The sequence below is a fragment of the Mauremys mutica genome, chromosome 2, assembly GCF_020497125.1.
Source record: "Mauremys mutica isolate MM-2020 ecotype Southern chromosome 2, ASM2049712v1, whole genome shotgun sequence".
NCBI classification, from domain to species: Eukaryota; Metazoa; Chordata; order Testudines; family Geoemydidae; genus Mauremys; species Mauremys mutica.
Genome location: NC_059073.1, coordinates 219,144,774 through 219,169,415, shown reverse-complemented (window position 1 = coordinate 219,169,415; position 24,642 = coordinate 219,144,774). Strand labels below are relative to the sequence as shown.

Sequence of the window (24,642 nt, the reverse complement as noted above, 5' to 3'; positions counted from 1 at the left end):
GATAAGAGTTTATGGTATATGTTTGTAAATGCTTGTACTGTGCTTAGAGCAATGGAAAAGTACATTTTTTTAAAAGTGCTATTTAAAACTTTCTAATTTTCTCCCTTCCACTAAAGATCCACTTTTTCCTATGAATCCTTCAGAGGGTCTAGGCCTCAACCTATATTCTCTCCACATCTTTCCTTACCTAGTACATATTCTGGTCTGCTGGACTGGAGACTTTTCAGGGTTAGGATTGTGTTGTAGCATTATATAAATAATTAATGGCTTTATTCATTCACTCACGTTTAGTTGACTCTCCTGTATTAAATCAGTTTCCCCATTTATTATAAATTGGAAATAATTTTCTTTTATTACAGGTCTACAATTTATTGCAGTTACTGTATTTTTATGATTTCTAATAAATTACACAATAGTTCCCTCCCCCAGTTTTCTCCATTCTCCTCCTCCACTATGTTTTGATCCCTGCCTTACAGAGTTGATGGGTTTGTTTGTGTACCATTATTATTAATTGATAGTACATTTGTGCTGTCAGGTTTGCAAATTCATATTAAAATTATTCCAGAAAAAATGGTTTAGCTAAGCTCAACCTGGACCTTTTTGACAGCTGAAACAGCAAGAGGAAATTAGACTCAAGAAGACATTCTACTCCCATTAATAGAATGATAAAATAGATTACTGAGTGGCAACTGAGTGTTTAATCCCAGTTAGAGGACAATAGCCTCTAGTCTCCTTTCTTTTTTTGTTGTAGCTGCTTTATTGTTTTTAGTTACAGTTTTATCATGATTTTATTGTATGTTTAAACAGATGGTATCGTACAACAGATATAGTTCATAGTGATTTGGCAACAGCCACTTTAAAAAAAAACAAGTGTTTAAACTACTTATTTGCAATAGATTTTTGATGCATTTTTCCACAGAACACGGTCTTTATTTTCTCTAAAACATGAGGGCAGAGCACACAGCATCCTTCTACTGCCTTTTCCTTTGTAGCGGATTTGTCCTTGATAAAGAGAGGCTAAGGAATCCTTCAATGCATATATTTCAAAAACTTCAAATATGCAGAATTGAGGTTCTGTTTTCATGCTCTTTAGTACTGAGACTCCATTATAATTTCTTTTTCTAAAATAAAGCCCCAAAAATAAACTGTGTAATGGATGTTTATTGATCTCTTTTGAGACATTTGTCCAACTTCACAAAAGGCCTTTACTTTGATATCAGATGTGCTCAAATGAACAGAACTGAAGAGTTTAGAAACCGAAAGTGTCTTCTTTGCAAAAACTAAAACAGTACAAAAATAGTTTTGCAATTTAAACATGCTAAAATCTTAAGTTTCTGCCTTTTAATGCTAGTATGGTGTACCACTAGAATTTAGATAGGAAACACACTGGTGATCTCATCAGCAAGATAAGAGCTGTCAAGCACATTTTAAATTACTATGTTAAAAAAATTACTGTACATGTGTAAGCACAGTAGTGAATTGTTCAAGGAACAGCAATGCATGCAATGCATCTGTGATTAGAAACCATTTCCTTCTTCATGTATATATTCTATAGTTATTCCTCAGCAGTTCACATATTTGGTCAGGAGAGTTGGACCATTATTATTGGTTGCAAGGGCAGCATTTTAACATTGTTGTACTTTTGAATAATCTGATCAGGAATAAATCTAATGAGATCCCATGTTTAAAATAATTCAATAGATTTGTTTAGATAAGACAGCTAGTCTCAGATTTTTAGCATTGATAAGCAGCCAATATTTTAAAAAGTTCCCTGAAGAGCAAGCAATAAAATCAAAGCTAACAAAAGCAAAACATTCTAGTATGTTAGTCTCAAGAACATTAATTTTTTGGGGAATCAGAAAAAAATCTGTATCAAAAGTAGGAATTTAAACAGCAATATCAAGTATAATACCATACCCAGAAAAAAATTATGGATATTAATGTTTTCTCCTAACACTTTTTAGCAGATTTCCAATTAGTAAATTAGGGAAATTGTGTATATTATACCCACTGTTGTAGTAAAAAAAATTGTACACCTATTTAAGAAGTGTTAATAAAAATACTCAGGATAAGCTTTGAAAGTTGTTCTAATCTCAGTATACCATGAGCTTCAGTGGGAGACTTCTCACATTACGTTTATGATCTCAAGTGTTTCTCAAATACTGTGTACTGAAAGCTGAAATAACCAATAAAATGCTAACTTTTGACACATGATTCCACAGAGTGCACTGAAAAATCATCAGTAGGATGCTTCGTATATCTAGTGGGCTTTTAAACTAAAGACTAAATCCCCAAAATCTGATGATCAAAGTTTTGCACGTAGGAATATTAGTACAATGCTATATTGTATGAGTAGCAGACTCATATCTGTTTCTTCCAGAACTATCACGTTTTAGGGAAGCTTAAAGCTGGGCCATACTATTATTCACAGAAAGGTGACAGATAAGAGGGAGGGACGTTTAAAGTACCTAGTCTTCAAGAGTGAAACACTAAATATTTTGATTAGCTAATATACATTTTAATACAAGAGAATGCAATGAATCTATTTATATCTGAATGCAGATAATACTTTATTAACTGATCACAGTTTTAATGTCTGATTTAAAACCATAACTAATTTGGGAAACAAAAAGGGGGGATGTTAAGGCTGAGCCATATATACAGAAAAAATCTGGATACTGATAATCTGTACATTTTTTATTAAGATAACCTCTGCTTTTTTCTTTACACAAATAGTTTATTCAGTGTCTGAAGTTATCAAATTGGCCAATATTTTAAAGTCTTATGCTGGAATGAAAGTTTAGCCCAAGTTTTTGATGCAGTATAAAATCTCAAATGGAGATTAGACAGGTTTGCTGTCATATTCCACATGAAGTGTTGAATTTTATTCAGGTTAGTTTATTGTTGGGGCACAAAATTATAACAAATGATTATCCTCTCTTCCAGCAAAACTAGTAGTTCTATCCCTCAAAGGTTAACCTGTATTAAATTCAACTATAATAGGTTGGGAGATCAATATACATTAAGTGCCCATGCTACATATCATTTTCCAACTCTTTAAGCAGCCTTTAACATTATATGATTAAGTGGACATGTGCCATTTTACACAATTACACCAACTTTTCAACAAAATCCAGGAATTAGTTAATTCTTTAAGTTGCACCGTGAACAGTAGTCCTATATGTTGTGGTATAGTTTTCCATCTGTATTAGCTCCCTTTTGTAAAGCTGGGCAACACATGAAATCAAGAAATCAACTGTTTGTCCTTCTCTGAAAAAGTGTTTCAGCTGTCTAGTTCCAGTCACTGAAGGAAGAGGCAGAGGCAAGTTTAAATTATCCCAGAAAACTGAATAAATTGCTTTATTTGGTGTCTTCAAGATGCTTCACCTTCTGTGGGCGATGTAGGTGTTGTGGGAGAGACCATTTCAGGTTTTCGTGAAATTCTATCCAATTCTGCCTGAACATCAGTCAAGACTGGCTTCTGGCCTGTACAAAAAAAAAAAAAAGCACACACTTGGTCATGCTTAAAAATGAAAGGACTTGTTTTCCCACAACTATGTTATTTCGTAATAACATCCATTAAAAAACGTTAAGTTTTCCTGCTTTAATAGAATACTGAAGAAGTTGTTTCATGCATGTCACATTTACAAACTTCACATACACTAGAGTAAAGATATAGTAAAATGGAGAACATATTTAGTTTGTAGCAATTTTAGATGTGTGGGTTACCCTACTGTTTGGCTAACAAGCCCTTTTTACAACAGTTCTCTCAAAGTCTTGCACTGTGTGTAGAAAGCAAATCCTATGAAATCCTAACATAAATGATACACATCTCTTAAAATTTCTAGGAGTGTTGACCAATGAACGTTGGAATCACATTATCAGTATGTATTATTCACACCACATATTAATATGTATTAAGCACACAACAATACACTGATTTATATTTCAAACAGTTACATGGCCAGAATTGGCCTATGTCTTTCTATAAATCTATTCACTTATTCTAAGTACCCTTTAACACTTTGCAAAGCTGAAATCAACTTTGGCATTAGAAAATAATGAATTTGACTGATATTGATTATTTGATCTCTTGAGTATATTTCATAATGAACCAAAGTGCTCTCAAGTGACTGACCGTACAGTTTACCAACAGAAAAAACAAACTCTTCACATTCCCAATCGCCTTACCTCCCTTGACACAGGCATGGGGGAAATAGGATTATTTTATCTATGTTTACATGAAAATTCTTATTTCAAGGATCACAGATCCTTAATAAGTCTTAGCCGACTGAGCTTAAAAAGCAGACCAGATCTTTTCAGCTATTAAAGATCTGTGAAATTTCCTCCCCAGAAGAAGCCTATTACCAGTCTTTGCATATGAATCGGAATACACCCTGTCACAGAGTCCCCAGGCGATGCTTTGGAACTGCTCCAAACAAAGCCAGTCAGGACTCTGGGGAGCCTCCTCTCCCTTGGAGCAGACTGTTTTCAGGGCAAGAAGCTCACACGGCTTCACCTTCCTGGGTCCGACCTTGGAGCATTCAGCATCCTCTGCCCCTCCGTGTGCTTCCCACAGCGAGTCTGCCCAGGCAAGGTCCTGGGGAAGCCAGAAGGTCCTGCACTCACCCCCACTTCAGTCAGACATGACTCTTAGCCAGCCAGTAAAACAGAGGTTTATTAGATGACAGGAACACGGTCTAAAACAGAGCTTGTAGGTACAGAGAACAGGACCCCTCAGCCAGGTCCATCCTGGGGGGCAGCGAGCCAGACACCCAGGTCTGCACTCACTTCTCGTCCCCAGCCAGCTTCAAAACTGAACCCCCCCTCCAGCTTCTCCTCTGCTGAGTCTCTTTCCTGGGCCAGGAGATCACCTGACCTCTTTGTTCTCCCACACCTTTAGCATCCCCTTGCAGGGGGGAAGGGCCTGGGCCATTAGTTGCCAGGAGACAGTGTTGGCCAGAAACTGAGGCACTCACACAGTATTCAGAGGAAACATTAAGAACAATCCAACTTCGTAACACCCCCCCCCACATGGATACTGCCCCCCTCTTCAAATACAGGCTGGAGATCCTTTGTGCCTCTATTCACCAATTCTTGATTGAGTTGAAGACTCTCTGAATTCCCATCCACCCTCCCGAAGTGAGTATCACAAAGTTGTATTGTAATGCATATGGATAAGATGGCAGAACTGTATATGCATACAGTAAAACTGAAGTCAGTGTGGCAATCCTCCTTATAGCCCACACATCTAGTGCTGGGTAATGGAGTTTTCAGTCCATATTGACAGGTTTAGCTAGGCTCTCATTCTGTATTCAGCAATAAAAGTTTCTGCTGCAGCTTTTCTAAAGTAGTCATGAGGCAGCTCCAGTGATTAGATGGAGGGTGTTCTGGCATATCTGCTGAGGGCCAGAGGATAAGAGCAACAGCTGACAATTTATGCTGCAACCATCACATACCTCCCACCCCTGAAGATTCTGGCTCTGTGTAGTTCTTTAAGATGTATATCAGTAGAAGCAACACTTTGGGGTCTGTACTATTACCAGACAAGTGTGATAGTTAGAGATAGGATCAGCATGTCTCTGTCGCCCTGTAACTTAAGACTGAGAAAAAATTTCTGTAACTCTATGATGTGCTCACTTTAACAAAGACAGAAGTATCACTCCATGGAAGAAAAAGCATCCCTAGGGAAACTGGCTACTCTAGATAATTCCTGATCAATATGGCCCCAGATTGGAGTCAGGAAGACCATGATGTCATGTAGATTTGCACAACAATACTTCATAGTGAGAGTTGTGTGATCTAGGCAACCAATGTTCAGTGATCACTGAGGGATTTAAACAACTAGGATTCCGAAACTATGCAGAAGCTATTGATGAAATCTGTGCCCATTCTGAATCTTTCCCCTATACTCTCTGCAATCAGCCCAGGAAAGAGTATTTTCAGTTGTGATGCAGGCCTTAATGGATCATCGAGGCAGGTTCATATGGTGGCCAGGCAAAGTACATGAAGCACAGAGTTTTTGAAAATCCTAGCATTCTGAGAACAGGAAGAGTAGGACTATTACAGTGGTACCTAGAAGTTCCAAGCAAGTGGACCTCCATTGCGTTAAGTGCTGTACAAACATCAAAAGAGCCCATGCTCCAAAAAGCTTAGAATCTTAAAGGACAACAAGTGGGTGAAAAGAATGAAAATGCAGTAGTAAAAGCCTGTTTAACACCACTGGGAGCACTTGTGTGTGCATGCTATGTGTGTTACAGGCATGCTAAGTGGGGATGAATATAGCTAGCATGCTTCCTTTATTTTCTAACACCACAGGCTCATGCAGCTATTACCCAGAAGGGCCTCTTTGCTCTCTTCACCTTCCCTAATAGGAGGGAGAAATCCAGGTAATGAGGAACAAAAGAGAGGACTTAATAGATGGGCATTCATATTACTTATCCTCATTATTCCCCTGCAGGAATGCAAGAGAGTCTCTGGGTCTGTATTTGTTCTCCCCACAAACGCTCTGATTCTAGCACACAAATATTGGAAAACAGCAGATAGAAGGAAAATTAAAAACCTCAGAGATGCACAATACTAAGGACTAACAGGTAAGGAACAGGATATTATTAATAAATTTCAGTTAGATATTAATACAATATGATTTTCCCCAAAAAAAGCTCACAGGCTCACAATACACCCATAACATCCTCCCACATTAAGATCTACTATGATCTGATCTTGGCTTACCATTGTCAGCCTCTCAGATTTTACGTCATTGAGCCATGGATAATGCTGTATACATTTAAGTTGTATTACTTATCTTGCCACATTTCTAACTGCATTTTAACAAATATTGCATGCTAGATTAAAGATATTCCTTGCACAAATGAAATTTCCAGTGATGCTTTATGATTAATCATACCTGACTTTTTTGCTGATGGTGGTAAATTGCTGCCACCACCTCCACTGCCCCCTCCTCCAGGGCTGCCACCGCCAACGCCAGGACCACCTGGGGAACCGGTTTTTTTACTCAGCAAACTGTTGAAGAAGTTAGCTAGGACGCCTTCGCTTGTGGCTCCAGCTACATCAAAAAAGTAGAAAGGTATTTTATATATGAAAAACAACATTTTCAAAATAAAGGCAGACTACATAGTTGTTTGCAGCGTTGTAGTACTGGGTTTATCCCAGGATATGAGAAAGACAAAGGTGTGTGAGGTAATATCTTTTATTGAACCAACTTCTGTTGGTGGAAGGTTTCAAGCTTCACTGAGCTCTTCTTCAGGTTTGGAGAAGGAAACCAAAGCATTCAAGCTAAACACGAGATGAGATAGATTGCTTGCAGCCTGTCTCAAATATCTATAAGACAATGGACAAAGTCCAGAAATCCATCCCAAATACATTGACAATCTCTTTTTTTTATCCTCACCCATAACTTTATATTCAACAACACTTTGTCCAAACCATGTAAACAGTCATGGGTACTAAAATGCCTCCCCAGTATTACCTCACCCACCTTGTCTCTTACACATATTAGGTCAGTATAAAGAAATACAAAAGTATTTCAAGTAAGCAGTCAAGAATAGCTCACTTATTCCCACATTTTCCCTGCACAAGAAATATACCTTTCATATTAGGATCAATTTTTTTTGAGCCAGTAGGGATGGGTGTGACACTGGCCACGTTGGATGTTACTGATCTGTTTGGTGTCCTAGGGGAGCCTCCAGGAACTCTGGGCGAAGCATCCTACACAAAAGTAGAAGATTGAATATTCAAACTATTTTGTGTACTCAACTTCCAGAAATAATCTATTAATCTAGACAAGCAGAACTATTTAATTACATTTTGCTATTTTTTTCCACTTTTTTAAAAAAAGGTACATTTAATACTGATCATGTAATTCAATGGAATACTTGTTGCAAAAAATTAATCTGTTTTAAATGAGAAATCTTGAAATGCTGTGAGATACACATTTTTACATAAGTATGTATAATGCATTAGCAAAGCACTTGAAAGTTAATGGAAAAAAAACAATATTGCAACTAAGAACTGCAGTCCAACTGGAGGCACTGCAGAGGGTGGGGACTTCACCCTGACGAGAGAATGCCAAAGCTCTGGTTGTTTGGGAAACTGCATTCCCTAGTTCATGGAGAGGCTACACTAAGCTCTCCGTAGTATGAAGGCAAGTCAGGGCCGCCTAGAGGATTGAGGGGGCCTGAGGTCTTCAGCGGCGGGGGGCCCCTGCTGCGGTGGTAATTCGGCAGCGGGGGTCCCTCCGTTCCGGGACCCACCACCGAAGTGCCCTGAAGACCTGCGGTGGGGGCCTTCCGCTGCCGAATTACCACCAAAGTGGGACCCGTCACCAAAGTGCAGCCTGGTCTTCGCCGGTAATTCGCCGGCGGGGAGTCCCCGCCGCGGGTCTTCAGGGCCCTTCAGTAGCAGGTCCCGGAACGGAAGGGCCCCCCCCCACCGAATTACCGCCGAAGACCGGGCTGCACTTCGGTGGCGGGTCCCGCTTCGGCAGTAATTTGGTGGCGGGGGGCCCTTCCACCGCGGAGTGGAAGGACCCCCTGCTGCCGAAGACCCGGAGCAGAAGCAGCTCCCAGGCCCCGTGAGAGTTTTCTGGGGCCTCCAAAGCGAGTGAAGGACCCCACTCCAGGGGCCCTGAAAAACTCTCCTGGAGGCCTCTGCGGGGCCTGGGGCAAATTGCCCCACTTGCCCCCCCGCTCTGGGCGGCCCTGAGGCAAGTTGTGGCAAATATGGTGGAAAGAATAATTTTTTTTTAATCAAAAGCAAACTGCGTGGAAAACTTACTACTTTCATTGCCTCACAAAAGCAACTTAATAGGTCATATTACTGAGTAGTTGCTTGTCGCTTGAAAAAAGGTTACAAGAGCTGTCTTGCAATTTTTTCTAAATTTGAACTTAAATAAGTAACGAGAGTTACACTGCTGAGCATTTTATATACTAGTTCCAGAAATCCATCTAAAATGTAGGTAATACACATGTATACACAAGTCTGCACACTTTGGAGTTCAATTTCATTCTGGGCTTAAGTATTTTTACAGCAATAAGAAAATTGTAGAAAAGCATTAAGAAAAAGCTTGTAGATCAGAAGTGCTCTTAGAAGTCAGCAATCTTCTCACCCAAACATGCTATTGTATTAATCAAAACTGAGGAATGCGCTATTTTCAGTTTTAGTATTTAAAATCTTTGTTACTAACCACTGGCCTTCCAGCTGCAGTAGGTGGCTGTTTCGCTAATAGAGACTGGAAAATAAAATATTTTACACATTACTGTTTGCATTTACTGTAACAAGCTCAAAAATAAATTTAATTGAACACCACATGTTTAAATGAAACTAAATGCAAAGTAACTCTACCTGCTGCTTCATAAGAAACACTTGATCATCTTCTGCTACTATTTCTTTTTCATGCACAAACTGCAATATAAAAAACATTTCAATACGGTTGTGACTGATGTCATTTAAAAACTAGATGTCGTCTTTTTCTATTTATAGATTAATATGAAGAGGCAAAAAATGCATGAAATGGACTCAAGACAACATGGTCTTCAACCTAAAGCTGTGCTGGTGCTTTACACATTTTCTAATTGTTAACACAATGTGAGTGACCATAAGGTAACTATCTTCACATGCTGCTAGCTGAATGTCTTTACCTCAGCATTTATTTGTAAAGCAAGAGACATTGTTTAAGTGTTTTATTTTGTTAACATTTTAATTACAACACAGTTTAGACATGCTCTACGGAAGGCATTGTTACATACTTAGTACAAAAGTGTTCAGTTTACAGGGCGTGATCATCAAGCGATGTAGTTCTCAGACTGATCAAAGATCTTGAAAATTTAATTTAGCCTGAAGAACCTCAGAGTATGTCTGGGGACTATCTAGGTACCGATATGCCACCGCACTTTACCTTCCTCACCTTCCGAGAGCCTCATAAACAACAAATTATCCTCACAACCACCTTGTGATCTAGGAAAATATCTGTTTTACAGAGGAAAAACAAAACAGATGTGACCTTCTCAAGATCACATGAAATTGATAGCAGGGCTAGAAACTGAACCCAGAAATCCTGAGTCCCAGTTCTATGCCTCAATCACAAGATCACCCTTCTTCTCAACAAATGCTCCGGCAGGCAAAAGGTGTCTTAAAGCAAATAAAATTTTTTACTGAGAATCAGGCCTGAAGTCTATATACATGTAGAAACAGGTGAATTATTTTGTTGAGCACCTGGTATATTACACTACTACTACACATCTTGGTTTCTCCAGGATTGTGCAGATTAGAGTGTCACTTTTCTCATTAAGCATTTGTAAGTAGCTCATGCAGTGGGAAGTTGCAGCATAATTCTAAAATATCAGCTTCATTAGGTGAGAGGTAGAAGTACTGGTCTTTAGTTCCCCTCTCCCCTTATTTGTTCTTTCCTTATGGCATCTCGTTGAACAATTAAGACAGAGGTATTTATAAAATGTACTAAGTACAGAAAGTTTGCTGTATATGTTGTACATCCAATATAGATTTATCTTCTTGTTTAATTCCTGGCTTTATTTGCCTACTTTTGGTGTTAAATACTGTTTACAACCATGTGTTTCTACTACAGAACATAGGAAATAGGGAAGAGTTAAGATTTTTTTTAGTTCATAAGAAATTTATAAAGGCATTTTAAATACTCAGGTTTGCTGAGAGTTAGTACATCCTGAATTTAACTCATAAGTCAATGCAATTTAGCTTTCCAAAAGAGCAGAAGTTAGACGTAAGTGTTGTGGCTGCAGTGATAGAGGAAGACACTTTTAAATACAATGCTCCCATCTGAAGGCTGAATGGAAGCTCGCAGTCGAAGATGTATCCAGTAGTCTCTGAAGCCTTTCCAATTTTAATATGATAAAATATGAAATTAAAACTGATTTAACATTCCTAAATTAGATTTTTCCTATTAGAAATTAGAAGCTAAGTCTGAAAGAAGTCAAGTTGCCTCAGCTTTTCTGTTAAATGTATTTGCTGGGCTTCCAGCTGCATTTATAGCTACAGCTCATAAAAACTGAACAAAAAGAAATTAAAAAGAAGTGAGGGAAAAGGTTAATAAACTTCACAAATGTTATCAACCTCTTAAATAGTGGGTGCAGGCATACCACATACGTATATGAAATTATCTGAGGCTGTGATTTCTTAACACTGTTTCATAAACACTGGCACAATGGCAAAAAAGCACAAGAGGTGCCTACCTAAATTAAATGTTTTAATGTTGCATTTTATTACATTGTATGCGGTCCATTCAATTTGCCTGCTTTTGAAAAAAAAATCTGAGTTAGTAAACTATTTTGGGGGCATATTATAATGAAAATGACCTATACATGTTTGGTTCCATTTGGAAACTAAAGATGTACCCATATATTTTTTCCCCCTGCTGGAGATGGAACACTGGATGGGGAGGGTTCAGTTAATTCTTTCCCAGGTGTCTGCATGGTGGGGGTCGCCAACCAGCTTAGGGTCTAACTGAAGGAATTTTCCCCCAAGTCAGATTGACAGGGGCCTGGGAGGTGGGGAGGGCTCGCCTTCCTCTGCAGCATGGGGCACAGGTCACTTGCTGGTTTAAAGTAGAGTAAAGGGTGGATTCTCTGACACTTTAAGTCTTTAAACCATGATTTGAGGACTCCAGTAACACAGCCAGATGTTAGGAGTCTATTACAGGAGTGGGCAGGTGAGGTTCTGTGGCCTGCAGCGTGCAGAAGGTCAGACATGATGATCACAATGGTCCCTTCTGGTCTTAAAGTCTGAATCTGAATCTAAGCATAAGAGATTTTTGTTTCTTTGAGTATGGCAGCAACCCTAATGGTTTAACTGCCATAGTTTGGCAAAGTAAAGCATCAAACTCCAGTGAAGATCTACAAAGGAAATGTAATGGAGGGGTGTTAACAGGCCATTTTACTTTGAATCATCTCTAGAAATGTGTTAACTACTTATGCTAAAAAAATGGTTACTCACCTTCTCGTAACTGTTGTTCATGTCCATTCTAAATCAGGTGAGTGTGCGTGCGCGCGCATGGCAGCCAGAAGATTTTCTCCTTAGCAGTATTCACTGGGTCGATCTGGGCACCCCTTGGAGTGGCACCATCATGGTGGTCAGTATAGGGCCCTACCAACCTGCCACCCCCTCAGATGCTTCTTGCTGGCTACTCCGACAGAGGGGTAGGTGGGTTGGTATTGGAATGGATGTGGACACCACATCTTGAAGAACAGTTACAAGGTAAATAACCTTTTCTTCGAGTGCCTGTTCATGTCAATTCCAATCAGGTGACTCCCAAGCCTAAATTCAGGAGGCGGGGTCGGAGCTGTCCACTGACTGGAGCACTGCTCTACTGAAGGCCGCATCATCTCTAGCCTGCTGGGTAATTGCATAATGTGCGGTGAAAGTATGTATGGAGGACCACATCGCCGCTCTAGTGGAGTGTGCTGTGAGCAGAAGGGCATGTTATAGTATTCACGGATGCATGAAGTGATCCACGAGGAAATTCGCTGGGAGGAGATTGGAAGACCCTTCATCCTGTTTGCCACGGCCTCAAATAGTTGAATGGACTTCCTAAACTGTTTCATTCTTTCAATGTAAAAGGCTAGCGCTTTGCAGACATCTTATGAGCGAAGCCTCTGCTCTCTGCCTCTTGAATATGGCTTAGGATAGAACACTGGGAGGAAGATGTCCTGGTTGATGTGAAACTGGGAGACAATCTTCAGGAGGAAAGCTGGATGTGGCCTGAGCTGAATCTTGTCCTTATAGAAGGGAGCTCTGATGTTAGGGCCTTGAGCTCAGACACCTCCTGGCTGAGGTTATCACTACCAGAAACACCACCTTGTATGACAAACAGAGCAGAACACACATTGCCAGTGGTTCAAAGGGTGGACCCATCAATTTGGAAAGGACCAGATTGAGGTCCCAGGTCGGGGTTGGTTGCTGGATATAGCCCGTCGAGACCTTTCAGAAAACTGCTGACCACAGCGTTGGCAAACACTGACCGGCCCTCTGAACCAGAATGGAAGGCAAAGACGGTAGCCAAGTGAACTCTTACTGACAAGATGGACAGTCCCTGCAGCTTGAGATGGAGAAGGTAGTCCAGTATGAGTGGTATAGAGGCAAGTGTCGGGGATGATTGATGCTGCGCTGACCAGAATGAGAATCTCTTCCAGTTGGCAAAGTAGGTAGCCCTGGTGGAGGGTTTCCTACTGTCAAGGAGGACTTGTTTAACCGGGTCCAAGCAGGAGAGCTCCATGGGGTTCAGCCATGGTGCTTCCACGCCGTGAGGTGCAATGACTCGAGGTTCGGGTGCTGGAGATGGCCGTGATCCTGAGTTATTAAGTCCAGGAGGCACAGCAAGGTAACTGGGGCTTCCATGGACATTTCCAGGAGAGATGTGTACCAGTGTTGGTGAGGCCAGGCTGGAACTATCAATATCACTGAAGTCTCTTCCCTCCGTATTGTTCACAAGGTGCTCAAGAGAGGGATGGTCGGGAACGTGCAGAGAAGATGGCCTCTCCATGGGAGGAGGACAGTGTCTGCAATGCCGCCCAGTCTGTGATTCAGGAAGGAGCAAAATTGTTGGCAGTTCTCGTTGCATGACCTGGCGAACAGATCCATCTGGGAAAAGCCCCACCACTGGAAGATGGAGTTCGTGATGTCTGGTCAGAGGGACCACTTGTAGCCATGAAAAGACCTGCCTGCTGAGACGGTCCACCAAGTCGTTCTGTACTCCTGGGAGGTACGATGCTTGCAGGTGTATCAAATGAGCTAAACAGAAGTCCCAGTGTGAGGGCTTCCTGACACAGGGGAGAGGAGCATGCACCCCCATTTGTTGATCTAGAACATTGCCGTGGTGTTGTCAGTCATGACTGATGCACATCTCCCTGTCAAGTGGGCTCGGAAAGTCTGGCATGCCAGATGCACTGCTCTCAGCTGACACTGATGCAGAGAGCGAGTTCCGCCTGAGACCAGAGGCCTTGTGTCCCGAGGTCTCCCAGATGTGCTCCCCAGCCCAAGGGCTACGCATCCATCACTAGCAAGAGGGACGGCTAAGGACCAGTGAAGGGGACCCTTGCACACACTACGTGTGGGTCGAGCCACCACTGGAGAGAGTCGAGCACCGGGAAAGGCAGAGTCACGACCCTGTCCAAACTGTCCCAAGCTGGCCAATACACCGAGGCTAACCATGATTGGAGAGGCCAGAGTCTGAGCCTGGAGTGTTGCACCACATAGGCAGAAGAAAGGATTGGGATGGTGGTGTGAGGGAGCAAAGGAGCTACCCCTGATCCTGCTGATACCAACCATGCTGGAGGCAGTATAAAAGTGGCTGAGGCCACCGATGCCGCCCTGGAACATGACCCTTGGCCTTGGTGAAAGGTCCAAGGAGTCCAAAAGGGCCACTGTGCTGGGGGCTGTCACTGCATAGGCCATGGTGCCAGGTAAGGGTGCCAGTCTCGTGATGACCTGGACCATCTACTTGTGCTCCTACGAGATCGATAGGAGTCTGACTCAGAGATCTCAGAAAAGGAGGACCACAGAGGAGCAGTACTTTGAGGCACCCAGGGTCTGCGCTGAGGGCTTGGGGATCGACGAGGCTGCTTACCCTGTTTGGCACAGGGAGCGGTGCACCAAGGATGGAGACCACTGGGCCATCATTATGGGCTTTCCCCTTGATGATCCCGGGGGAGCAACCGGTGTCAGTAACCTCTCCCATCTAGGCAGGGAGAATGGTGCTGTGAACTGGAGCAGGACCAGTGCTGCCTCAAACGCCTCCGGGGTCGACGGGAGGTGAAGTTGTCGGCTCGGCCTCGGCAAGCAAGAAGTGTCCGGACTCAACCACCCTTCCATGGGGGCAGGAGTCAACGTGACCGTCTCTGGCAGTGAGGCCAAAGTAGTGTGGCCTGGGGCACTGTGTACTGATGAGGAGGTACTTGGTACCGGGTACGCCAACCTGGGGTCGGACTGGGGCCAGAGTGCTGCTTCCGTTAGTAGGATCTTCAGGCGCTGATTTCTATCTTTCAGTGTCCTGGGGCAAAACTTCCTGCAGATCCTACAGCAATCCTTTTGATGGCTCTTCCCGAAACACTTCAAACACAAAGTGTAAGGATCGCTTCTGGGCATATACTTGCCGCAGTTCTCACAGGCTTTGAAGCCAGGAGACTGCGGCATGTCCTAGTGCCGGGATAGTGCTGGAGGGGAAGCTCCTCCAAAGGAAACTTAAGTAGTTAGTGGGTACTTTACTTAACACTAACTACAGAACTAATGAAAACTGTACACAGACTGTCAAATGCGCTTGTCATGACAAGAGCAAGTGGAAGTTCCAGCTAATCGTCACTGGCGGTAAGAAGGAACTGAGGTGGTGGTGGGACGGTAGAGCCCTATATTGAGCGCCATGATGGCGCCACTCCAGGGGGCGCCCGGACTGACCTGACGGATACTGCTAGGGGAATAATCTCCTGGCTACCGCATGCGCACGCACTTGATTGGAATTGATATGAACAAGCTCTGAAAGAAGAACAATCTATTCCATCTTGTATTTAGCTGTGACACTCTTGGTATGTCTACACTGCAATTAGACACTTGCAGCTGGCCCAGGCTCACAGGGCTCAGGCTGTGGGGCTGTTTACCTGCAGTGCAGACTTTCCTGCTCACGCTGGAGCCCAAGCTCTGGGATCCTCCTATCTTGCAGTATCCGAGAGCCCAGAGGTCTGCACTGTAATTAAATAGCCCCATAGCCCGAGCCCTGATAGCCAGAGTCAGCTGGCATGGGCCAGCCAGGGGTTTTTAATTGCAATGTAGACATTCCTTCAGAGTAAGGAATGAAGAGGTCTGAATAAGATCAAAAGCTTGTCTCTCACACCAACAGGAGTTGGTCCAATAAAAGATATTATCTCACCCACTTTGTCTCACTAACTGAGAAGCAACTAAATCAAGAAGTTTTCTATTTACATCTTCGGTGTTTCTATAATGTGGGTCTTAAATCAATGAGCCGGGGATGCGTTAGTATTTGGAGCAGACTGGGGAGAAGGGAAGACACCAGCTACTCTGACTCATTACTGAGTTTATAATTTGAGATTATGAGGTCAGTAACTGACACCTAGGGTACTGCAGCCTGATTTAGTTTGGTTCCAGACACCTCAATGGCTAAATGATTTTGCCCCCTGTATCTTTTTCTATAGGTGAAGAGAACAGAAGGGTTTTTTATAGCATTTTACCAGGTAATCCTAGACATTTTAAGAGGCTTTTTTGTAAGAATGAAATGTAGGGGAGGGCTTTAGGTTGTGTTTCTGAATTTTCATCAAGTTTTCCTTTCTTCTGAAGAAAGTTCTATAGAGAATAATGGCAACAGGGAGAAGAAGGGTGGAAAAAAAATTCTACAAACATTTCTTTGTTGGATGAAATAAATAAACCCTTTAAGTAATGGAGAAGAAACACTGGTGATTGAGGAGAGCAAATGGCAGGCCTGTATTCTCTTTTTATAGAGCTAGAATTAAGAAATCTGCATACACAAGGCTCAGTTTAGCTTAACTATGTCTGAACCTAGGACATAGATCCTACCTGGAAGGCTGTTCCTTCATTTTTACCACATCCATTACCCAGAGGATTGTCTACAGATCCAGTTCAAGTCACCTCCATGAAGGCAGAGGCATAAGAATACAACCCATCATGAACAGTTTGAGTTAGATGTTTATGCCTCTTCCAAAGCTGCTGTTGGAACCAGCACCCTGCCGGAGCTGAGGTGGGGATTTAAAGGGCCCAGAGCTCTGTGGCGGCCGGAGCCCTAGGGGCTCCCAGCCACCTCTGCAGCAGGGAGCCCCGGGTTGATTTAAAGGCCCTGGGGCTCCCAGCCACAGCCAGTGCCCCAGGGCCTTTAAATCTTGAGAGGCACCACCTCTTCCGGATGAGGCCACGCCCCCTCAGGACTTTGGCAGTACCGGTAAATCCTGTAAATTACTTTCACCCCTGCTGCTCAGATTGAGCAAAATAAGCCAGATATTGAGGGGAGTAGTGTGCTATATACAGCAACACCCATTTGTTTCTTCCTCTCCATGTTGGACAGCAACTAACTATAACACAAACAGTAAGTAATGAGAGCTAGTTTCTGGTGGCTTTCAAGAGGAAGCAAAAAGCAAACTGGAGAACTCACATAAGGAAGGTAACCAGAAAATAAACAAAAGTCTTGTGGTTAATAGGCATGGGGTAGCCAACCAAGGGAAGGGAGAAATGCTCTAAAGTATGGCACCCAAGTTGCAATGTGTGTTATATTCCTACAGGTTAACAAAATAGGTTTCAAAGGAAACCTACTGAAATCAAATTACCTTTCTGACAGGTGGTTTTGTTATGATATCTTCAAAACTGTCATCTGCTTTTAGTGTCTGAAAGTTTTCATGTAATATTCCTATCTTCTTGTCATTATCCCAGCCTGCAGGACTTAAGGTAAACAAATACAGATATTGATCTTCAAATTTAAATACTCACTTGGTTGTTCCCTAATACCATATATCAACCTGTGGATAAAGATTACCATTGTTGAAAGCCAAAACAAAAGTTTTAATAACTCCCTTCCTCTACAGCAGCCAGTCAGTGATTAGCAGCGTCAGCTGTATGAAGTATTTTTATTTTGCTCAGTGTAAACATATTGGAGAAGTGATTTTCTCCTGGTGGAACATTCCACTTTAAAAATTGGCTTGACACTTCCTCTCTCAAAACAACAGTTACTCCTCACCAACAGTCTTAACTCATTAACTAACAATCCAGAAAAACCCAAACCTGTTCTTACGGTGAATCTGTAACACTTAAACACAGAAATTTAGTGAATGTTAATGTTGAAACAAAATGGAAATAGCTTTATAGAACCACTACTTCTTATACACACACTATACTGTGTAGATACAAATGTATACATGCATGAATATTTAATAATAAAGAAACTTACATAAATACTGCATCTTTTTCCACAACAGCAGCAGATACATTGAAAGGAAATCCATATAATTTCTGGACAATATATCTATACACTAAATCGATATTTTTATTTTCCTTTACTGAAGTGTAAATAAGCGCTGCACCATCTGAACACATTTGTTAAAAGAAAAATCAGGAGTTTTATTAGTGCAAGCTAACAATTAAGTTTACAACTAATCTTTTTAGAACACTGCTCATTGTTTCCAAAAGCGAACTTTATAACTGCTGGAACTATTCAAAGAAAAATTCTATTTGAAACTAACCTTAATTGTATAAACTCATTTAGTGCCCGAAAAAGCCAGGCAAAATAAATACCTCTACTCAGTGAGTCAGTTGTATGTTGTAAGCTTTTATAGCAACAGGCTCTTCCCACTCCCCAACAAAAAGCCCACAATGCTAGCACAACATTAATGGTAAACTATCAAAGTTGGTCATCTCAAAAGTACTGTAGTTATTGCCAAAGATCTCTTAAAGCATCCTATAATTTCTTTTTAAAGCAAAGGAGCAGAGTTGTACCATATAAAATGAAGTTATATGTTTCCCTACAAGGGGTGAGTATAATGCCAACACAGAAGTGCATAGTTAGTTGATGTGCCTGAAACTACCTGCCAACACCAATATGACCCTAAGATGGTATTGCTCTTTCAGAGTCTTTAAAGTTTTTAATTATGACATTTCTCTAAATAGCTATATATCAGTCTTTAAATTATGTAATAAATATTAAGAAAAATGTTTAACACTTACGGTGCTTTGTCTTTTTTAAGTGCTCTACAGCATCATAAAATATTATTGGAAGTTTGTGGGACTCTTTAAGAGGGTCTGGCAAACTTAAAACAATTGAAACTTGGATATTAGAAGCTGAACATCTCCAAAAAAGGTAAAGGGTACATTTCAGTATGCGTAGTTCGACTTAAAACTTTCCTTTTTCATAATGATTAGGAAGATATCCAGTGGGATTTCTAATACTTAGATAGATTTATATCCTATATTTAAAAAACCTCAAGTTGTACACATAGAAGTAACAGTATACTATCACTTAATAGCCTCCCTCACCTTTTTGGTTATACCCATTTGCATTGTACTGGGTGTCAATTCTGCAATTTGGTCTGCTGGCATAGATCCCAACTGGAGGATGGGGGTCTTAAATTATAAACGGTTTGGGGCAGGCATTGTGCCAATCCTGACTGGGGCCTCAAGTTCTTGAACTATAGTTTATCCACAAATGCAAACTTCTCTATGGTCTTGTCTACGCTACCTTTCTTAATATTGCCCTTCACTGAAGCTCCAATGCTGGTAAAATAGTGTGGACAAGCTGCTGGAATTTTAAATGCGCTCTAGACCTGCTCTTTGCAAGGTTAGATGACTAAGGATAAAATGGTGCATAGTACAGTTGAACCTCAGAGTTACGAACACCTTGAGAATGGAGGTTGTTCGTAACTCTGAAAAAAAACATTATGGTTGCTCTTTCAAAAGTTTACAACTGAACATTGACTTAATACAGCTTTGAAACTTTTACTATGAATAAGAAAAATACTGCTTTCCCTTTATCTTTTTAGTTTATGTTTAACACAGTACTGTATTTACATTTCTTTTGGGGGGAGGGAGTCTCTGCTGCTGCCTGATAGCATACTTCTTGTTCCAAAGGAAGTGTGGGGTTGACTGGTCAGTTTGTAACTCTGAGGTTCTACTGTAATGTTCCCATTTGTGTTGGAACAATTTTGGGAACTTAAGAAAAACGCTGACAGTCAGCTTGAATATGATCTCTATATATCCACATGCCTCTAAAGTAGGCAAAGCCAGCTTATACTTCCAGGTAAAGTTATGCATTTTTTCTACATCTTTAATATTCAAAAAGTCTTGGAGAACTATTCAGTATTGCAAAAGACTGGTCCAACAGTCAGGCCAAAATGATTACATGCCTTATAATCAAGTGTACTTGAAGTATACTCAAATGTAAATTGAAGTGAGAATTATCTTGCAGTTGGTAGGCTATTTCAGTGAACATCTTAAACTCAGTTTTAGGGCAACTATTCAGCATTTTATTATGAAAGGGTTGATGAAGGAAAATCTAGGAAACCATGGACAAGAGGGTATGCCGGACTTCTCTTCCCGATACCCCCATTAAAAAAAAAATAAAAAATCCACAACACTTGACAGTATAAAGAAGGTTAAACCTGACATGGCCCAGCATAACAGAATCTTCCCTAGGGACCTCGGTTCAGTTAAGCCAGTCACTCAGTACTGAACTCAGGCTAGTTCCTAGAATAGTTGTGTTCAAGCCATACAAGTTTGTCACATTTTATAAGGATTACAGATATGCCATTATTGCACATTTCAAACTTGAAAGGATACATTGTAAACAAAACCGTCGGATATGTGACTGAATGAAGTCAAAGTGTTCATCTCTGTAGTCATGTTCTTTTTCCAGGACACTAATGGCATCACACTGTCGAGTTAAACAGACAAACAAGCAATATTGCATCCTCCAATTAGCAGATGGGAAAAGAAAAAAAAATTATCAAGACATTTAACCACCCAAATGGAACAAATTAAGGAACCTACAGCTGACACAGGCAGCATTATAACCAGCACTAAAGGCAGGGAGTTACAACTGGCCATGGAATGGTAAGAACTGCAAGTTTTTCAGATGCAGTGAAAGACTCACTAGAGCCCTATACAGATACAAAAACGTGTATCCGCATCTGCGGATTTGCAGGGCTCTACACCATGGCCAGGCTACAGCTCCAAGAGCCATTCCCTCTCCCCCCGGTTGGAGCTGGGCTTGGGAGAGCCGCAAGGGCAGCTGTGGGGAGGCCGCACAGAGTCGCGGACTCTCCACCTGCCCTCGGCCAGGCAGGGACACAGCCAGGGACTGCTCTCAGGCTCCGCCCTCCCCCTCTCCACAGGCAGGTGGAGGGTTCGCTGTGGCTCCCCAGCTGGGCGCCACGCTGGCCTGGCTGGGGTGGGAGATGACCTGTGGAGCTGCTTAGGCTCCCCACCCAGGGCATCTGTAGTGTCCGCTGTGGATCCCACAGCTGCCTGCCCAGCTCTTACCATGGCCGGGCTGTGACTACGAGAGCCGCCCACCCTGGCCAGAGCTTGGTCAGGGAAAGCTGCGCTGGTAGCTGTGGGGAGCCTGAGTCCCCTCCCCCCACCTGCCCTAGGCAGGGGGCCCAATCAGCCCCCCGGCTTGTGTCCCCGCCCCCCCAGGCTCCCAGGGCAGGTGGAGGGTCCACGACATGGTTCCTCACAGCTGTCTGCCCAGCTCTTACCGTCAGAGCCCTACACAGATACAAAATTTGTATCCGCATCTGCGCTATTCACAGAAACGGTCCACGGATATAAAGCAGATAGCCCTGGATTTGCAGGGCTCTAAGAATCACACAGCGGAGGACTGCACCTATGCTGAAATCAAAACATGGTACTCTCTGCAGCGGGTTTAGCTATAGTGGTATCAGGGCCATCGAAACACCTAGACATACAAAAATCCTATCTAGCTCTGCAACAACAAAAAAAACACACCACAAGAAAACAGGGTTTTGACTAAAAAGGTGAAAGCATTGGCCAAGTGGTGAAGTGACAGTAATAGTATGACAACAAGCTTATTCCCTCATTCCCTGAGCTAGGACACACTGAAAATACAGCTTGCTTATGTCGATGACCATTGAAGGGCCAAAAGGAAACGGATCCCAAGAGAACCATACCCAAATCCATCTTGCTAAGAAGGTGGGTCACCCAACTACTTATGAAAGTTAAGGAGAAGAGATTATCAGAAGAATCCTAAAAACTGGGAAATATAATGCAGAAACACCTAAACTGCTAACCAAAGAACTCAACTCAATTTTTTTTGCAATACTCTCCATTTATAAGAGGGAGGTCAGAGTATGTTAAAATATGTACGTGGCTTCATTTTCATATGCCAAGTCAATTTTAAAAAATTCAGCAAGATAAGAAAATCCTACCCAAAAGATGGAATTGTATTTGTGTAATTTGTTTTAAAGAAACCCAGATCAGGCTGTAGATGTGCTGGTGGCGGCGGCATTTTCTGTAGCCATGTCAGATTTATTTTGGAAAGCCTAGACACATCACAGAGCTGCTTCTGTTAGCAGAAGTGAGCCAATTAGTAATTAAATAAGAATTAAACTTCTGGTCTGCGCGTGCGTGCGCACATACACACACACACACACACACGTGAAAAACTGCTTGACTAACAGCTGCACCACAAGCATGAATCAGACTCAGGGGATAATGATTTTGATATAGCTCAGAAATTGTTTTTTGTTTGTTTATTTGCAAAGTTTGGTATCAAGAGCAGAAGAACCAATGTCTTAGAATACTATGCTCATTTTGCTTGATTAAATCAATCTTCAAAAGATTCACTAGAATTAGAATGATAAAGATGTTAACAAGGCATTTTTTTAATTTATAAATTAATGACCTGTCTGTGATCAAGTACTGTCCGCTGCTTTTAGTTACATCTTCCACATCTAACCTGAGGACATAAAAATAAACCAATTCCTGAAACTTCAGGAAAAACCTAAAATTTGGTACTTCCTTACTTTAGGACGCTTGATTTGCAATCCTGTGCTAAGTAGCCTCCGAACATTTACATGATTTTACCCTTATTTCAACTTTCGAGATAGTAAAATTGACTCTCCTCCCAGAAGTGCCATTATGTTTTGAACATATCTGAAGTAAAAGAATACAAACAATAGCACCTCTAGCATCGACATTCAGAAAAGTGTTAATTCATTTCAAGGGAGAAAAATGCCTAGGCTCCACAAAAAGTAGCTTTTAAAAAAATTTTATCAGGGAAAAAACAAAGTATTTATAATCTAGAATGCTTTCTTCAGTTTAGAAGAGCCAAATATTGCCAGCCATCCATAACCAGCAGCACACTTTTAAAGTAAAATATGCAAAAACAATTCTAAAATTTGAAACAAACCTTTGTGCAAACTACTACTACTGGAATGCCTAAGTTACATGTTAACGTATCTGCACCCAACGGCAAAATCACACTGTCATCTTTGTCTTCCTGTATTGATGTATTTCTTCTCTGTGGAGAAGCTGGAAAATCTTCTCCTGGTTCTATGTATTCCTGGAAATCTCTTACCACTGAAATGAAAGAAAAATATTAATCTTTAATGGCAGCCACTTATTATTTCAACAATAATTATTCCCACTGACAAAATCCACTTACTGTACACTACACAGTAAGTGTTTGTTCATGTTTAAAAAGCTCAAAAAAGCGCATGAAACGCTACCAGTAATGTTTGGCCAGTACAGTGCAGAAGAATACTAGTAAGTCTAGTATCTGATACATCCATGACTGGAAAGAAATGTACAGCAAGACATTAAGTTTACTAAAGAATTATAAGAGCACAGTCAATATGCAGGACACTATAAATCCAACTATTGTTTAGATTCTACTGTGGAAGCATTTAGAGGTCTCAGTCAGTTTCCCACTGCAAAAGGCACTACACACCCAATGAAAAGGTAAGTTCTGCTCTTTGAGGCAGAGACTATTTCAAGTATATCATGAGACAGAGTGGATATAAGCAGATGAAGGTGGATAGCAACAGTGAGAATTATGACAATCTGCCTAGCTGTTGTGTTGTGCCAGTGAAACTAAAATCAGGAATAGTCATCCAAATTTTTACATCTCTTTACAAATACACAGTAACAAGCAACAAAAATAGAAGGGAATATACCACAGTAAGACAGCAATACATCACTAATTTCCACTAACTATAGAATAACTATCTGTTGTCAATTGGTAAAGTGAACAACCCCCTTCACCCGATAGACCACAAAGTAATTTCATTTTATTTTGGCCACTGTAGTGTTTAACATTATACCCTGAATATTTTAACACTATAGTAGGAAGGAGTGTCACTACAGAATTTTTCTATTATATCTGAAAGCCTAAACCAGACCATATTATTTGTGTGAATTACAAACTGTATGGATTAACAAAGTACACAGAACTTCTACTAAACTACTATTGAAACTCCTTTTTGTAAAGTTCATTATGGTACAGAGAACAATGACTAGGGAACAGGCAGAATAGTGGTAGATAAAAAGATAAGAATTGTATGCAGAGATTGAATTTAAGCCATATAAATTTCACTTAAAACATTAAGAAAAGCTTAAGGCGGCATGACTAAGCATTCCAAAGTTAGGAAGTGATAACACCATAAGGTTGTAACCTTAATTCTACCCTCCTGCACACATGCAATAGTCTAATTACATAACCACATTTTATTCCTCAAATACACCATATTTTCTACAACCTTAGACATTCAAACTTTTTTCATTTCTGTACATATATGCATATTATTTTCTTAAAGTTATGTATTATACTAATTGTGTAAACACGTTTTCTTTTCAAACAGCCACACAGCCTGCTTTAGCTGCATTTCAGACAGCAAGATGGTTAATTATGAGATTAATTTCATGAAAATTTGCTCGTACAGCAGGACATTATAATTCACAACTATGAGCTTATGTTATTCATACTCTTTGAATAACATAGTAGTCAATAACATTAAAATTCTCTGGGTGAAGATAAAAGGGCAACATCATGGTAGGGGTATAGACATCAGGAGGAAGACATGGATGAGGCATTTCTAGAACAAGTAGCACATACCCAAAACACAAGACCTG

The 24,642-nt window shown here is 41.1% G+C and overlaps 1 protein-coding gene across 2 annotated transcripts in view; it reads right to left on the bottom strand.

Moving 5' to 3' along the window:
- Nucleotides 1–730: 730 nt before the first annotated feature.
- Nucleotides 731–24,642, bottom strand: part of DYNC1LI1 (dynein cytoplasmic 1 light intermediate chain 1) — a 63,467-nt gene continuing 39,555 nt past the window's right edge. For both annotated transcript variants that reach the window (XM_045005501.1, XM_045005502.1), the window contains 9 exons: nucleotides 22,922–23,091; nucleotides 20,329–20,422; nucleotides 17,948–18,083; nucleotides 17,331–17,442; nucleotides 9,364–9,423; nucleotides 9,206–9,250; nucleotides 7,608–7,728; nucleotides 6,908–7,066; nucleotides 731–3,486 (listed from right to left, as the gene is read on the bottom strand). In XM_045005501.1, the coding sequence (XP_044861436.1) occupies nucleotides 3,374–3,486; nucleotides 6,908–7,066; nucleotides 7,608–7,728; nucleotides 9,206–9,250; nucleotides 9,364–9,423; nucleotides 17,331–17,442; nucleotides 17,948–18,083; nucleotides 20,329–20,422; nucleotides 22,922–23,091 (1,010 nt within the window). In that variant the 3' untranslated portion in view covers nucleotides 731–3,373. The remainder of the gene's footprint in view (nucleotides 3,487–6,907; nucleotides 7,067–7,607; nucleotides 7,729–9,205; nucleotides 9,251–9,363; nucleotides 9,424–17,330; nucleotides 17,443–17,947; nucleotides 18,084–20,328; nucleotides 20,423–22,921; nucleotides 23,092–24,642) is intronic.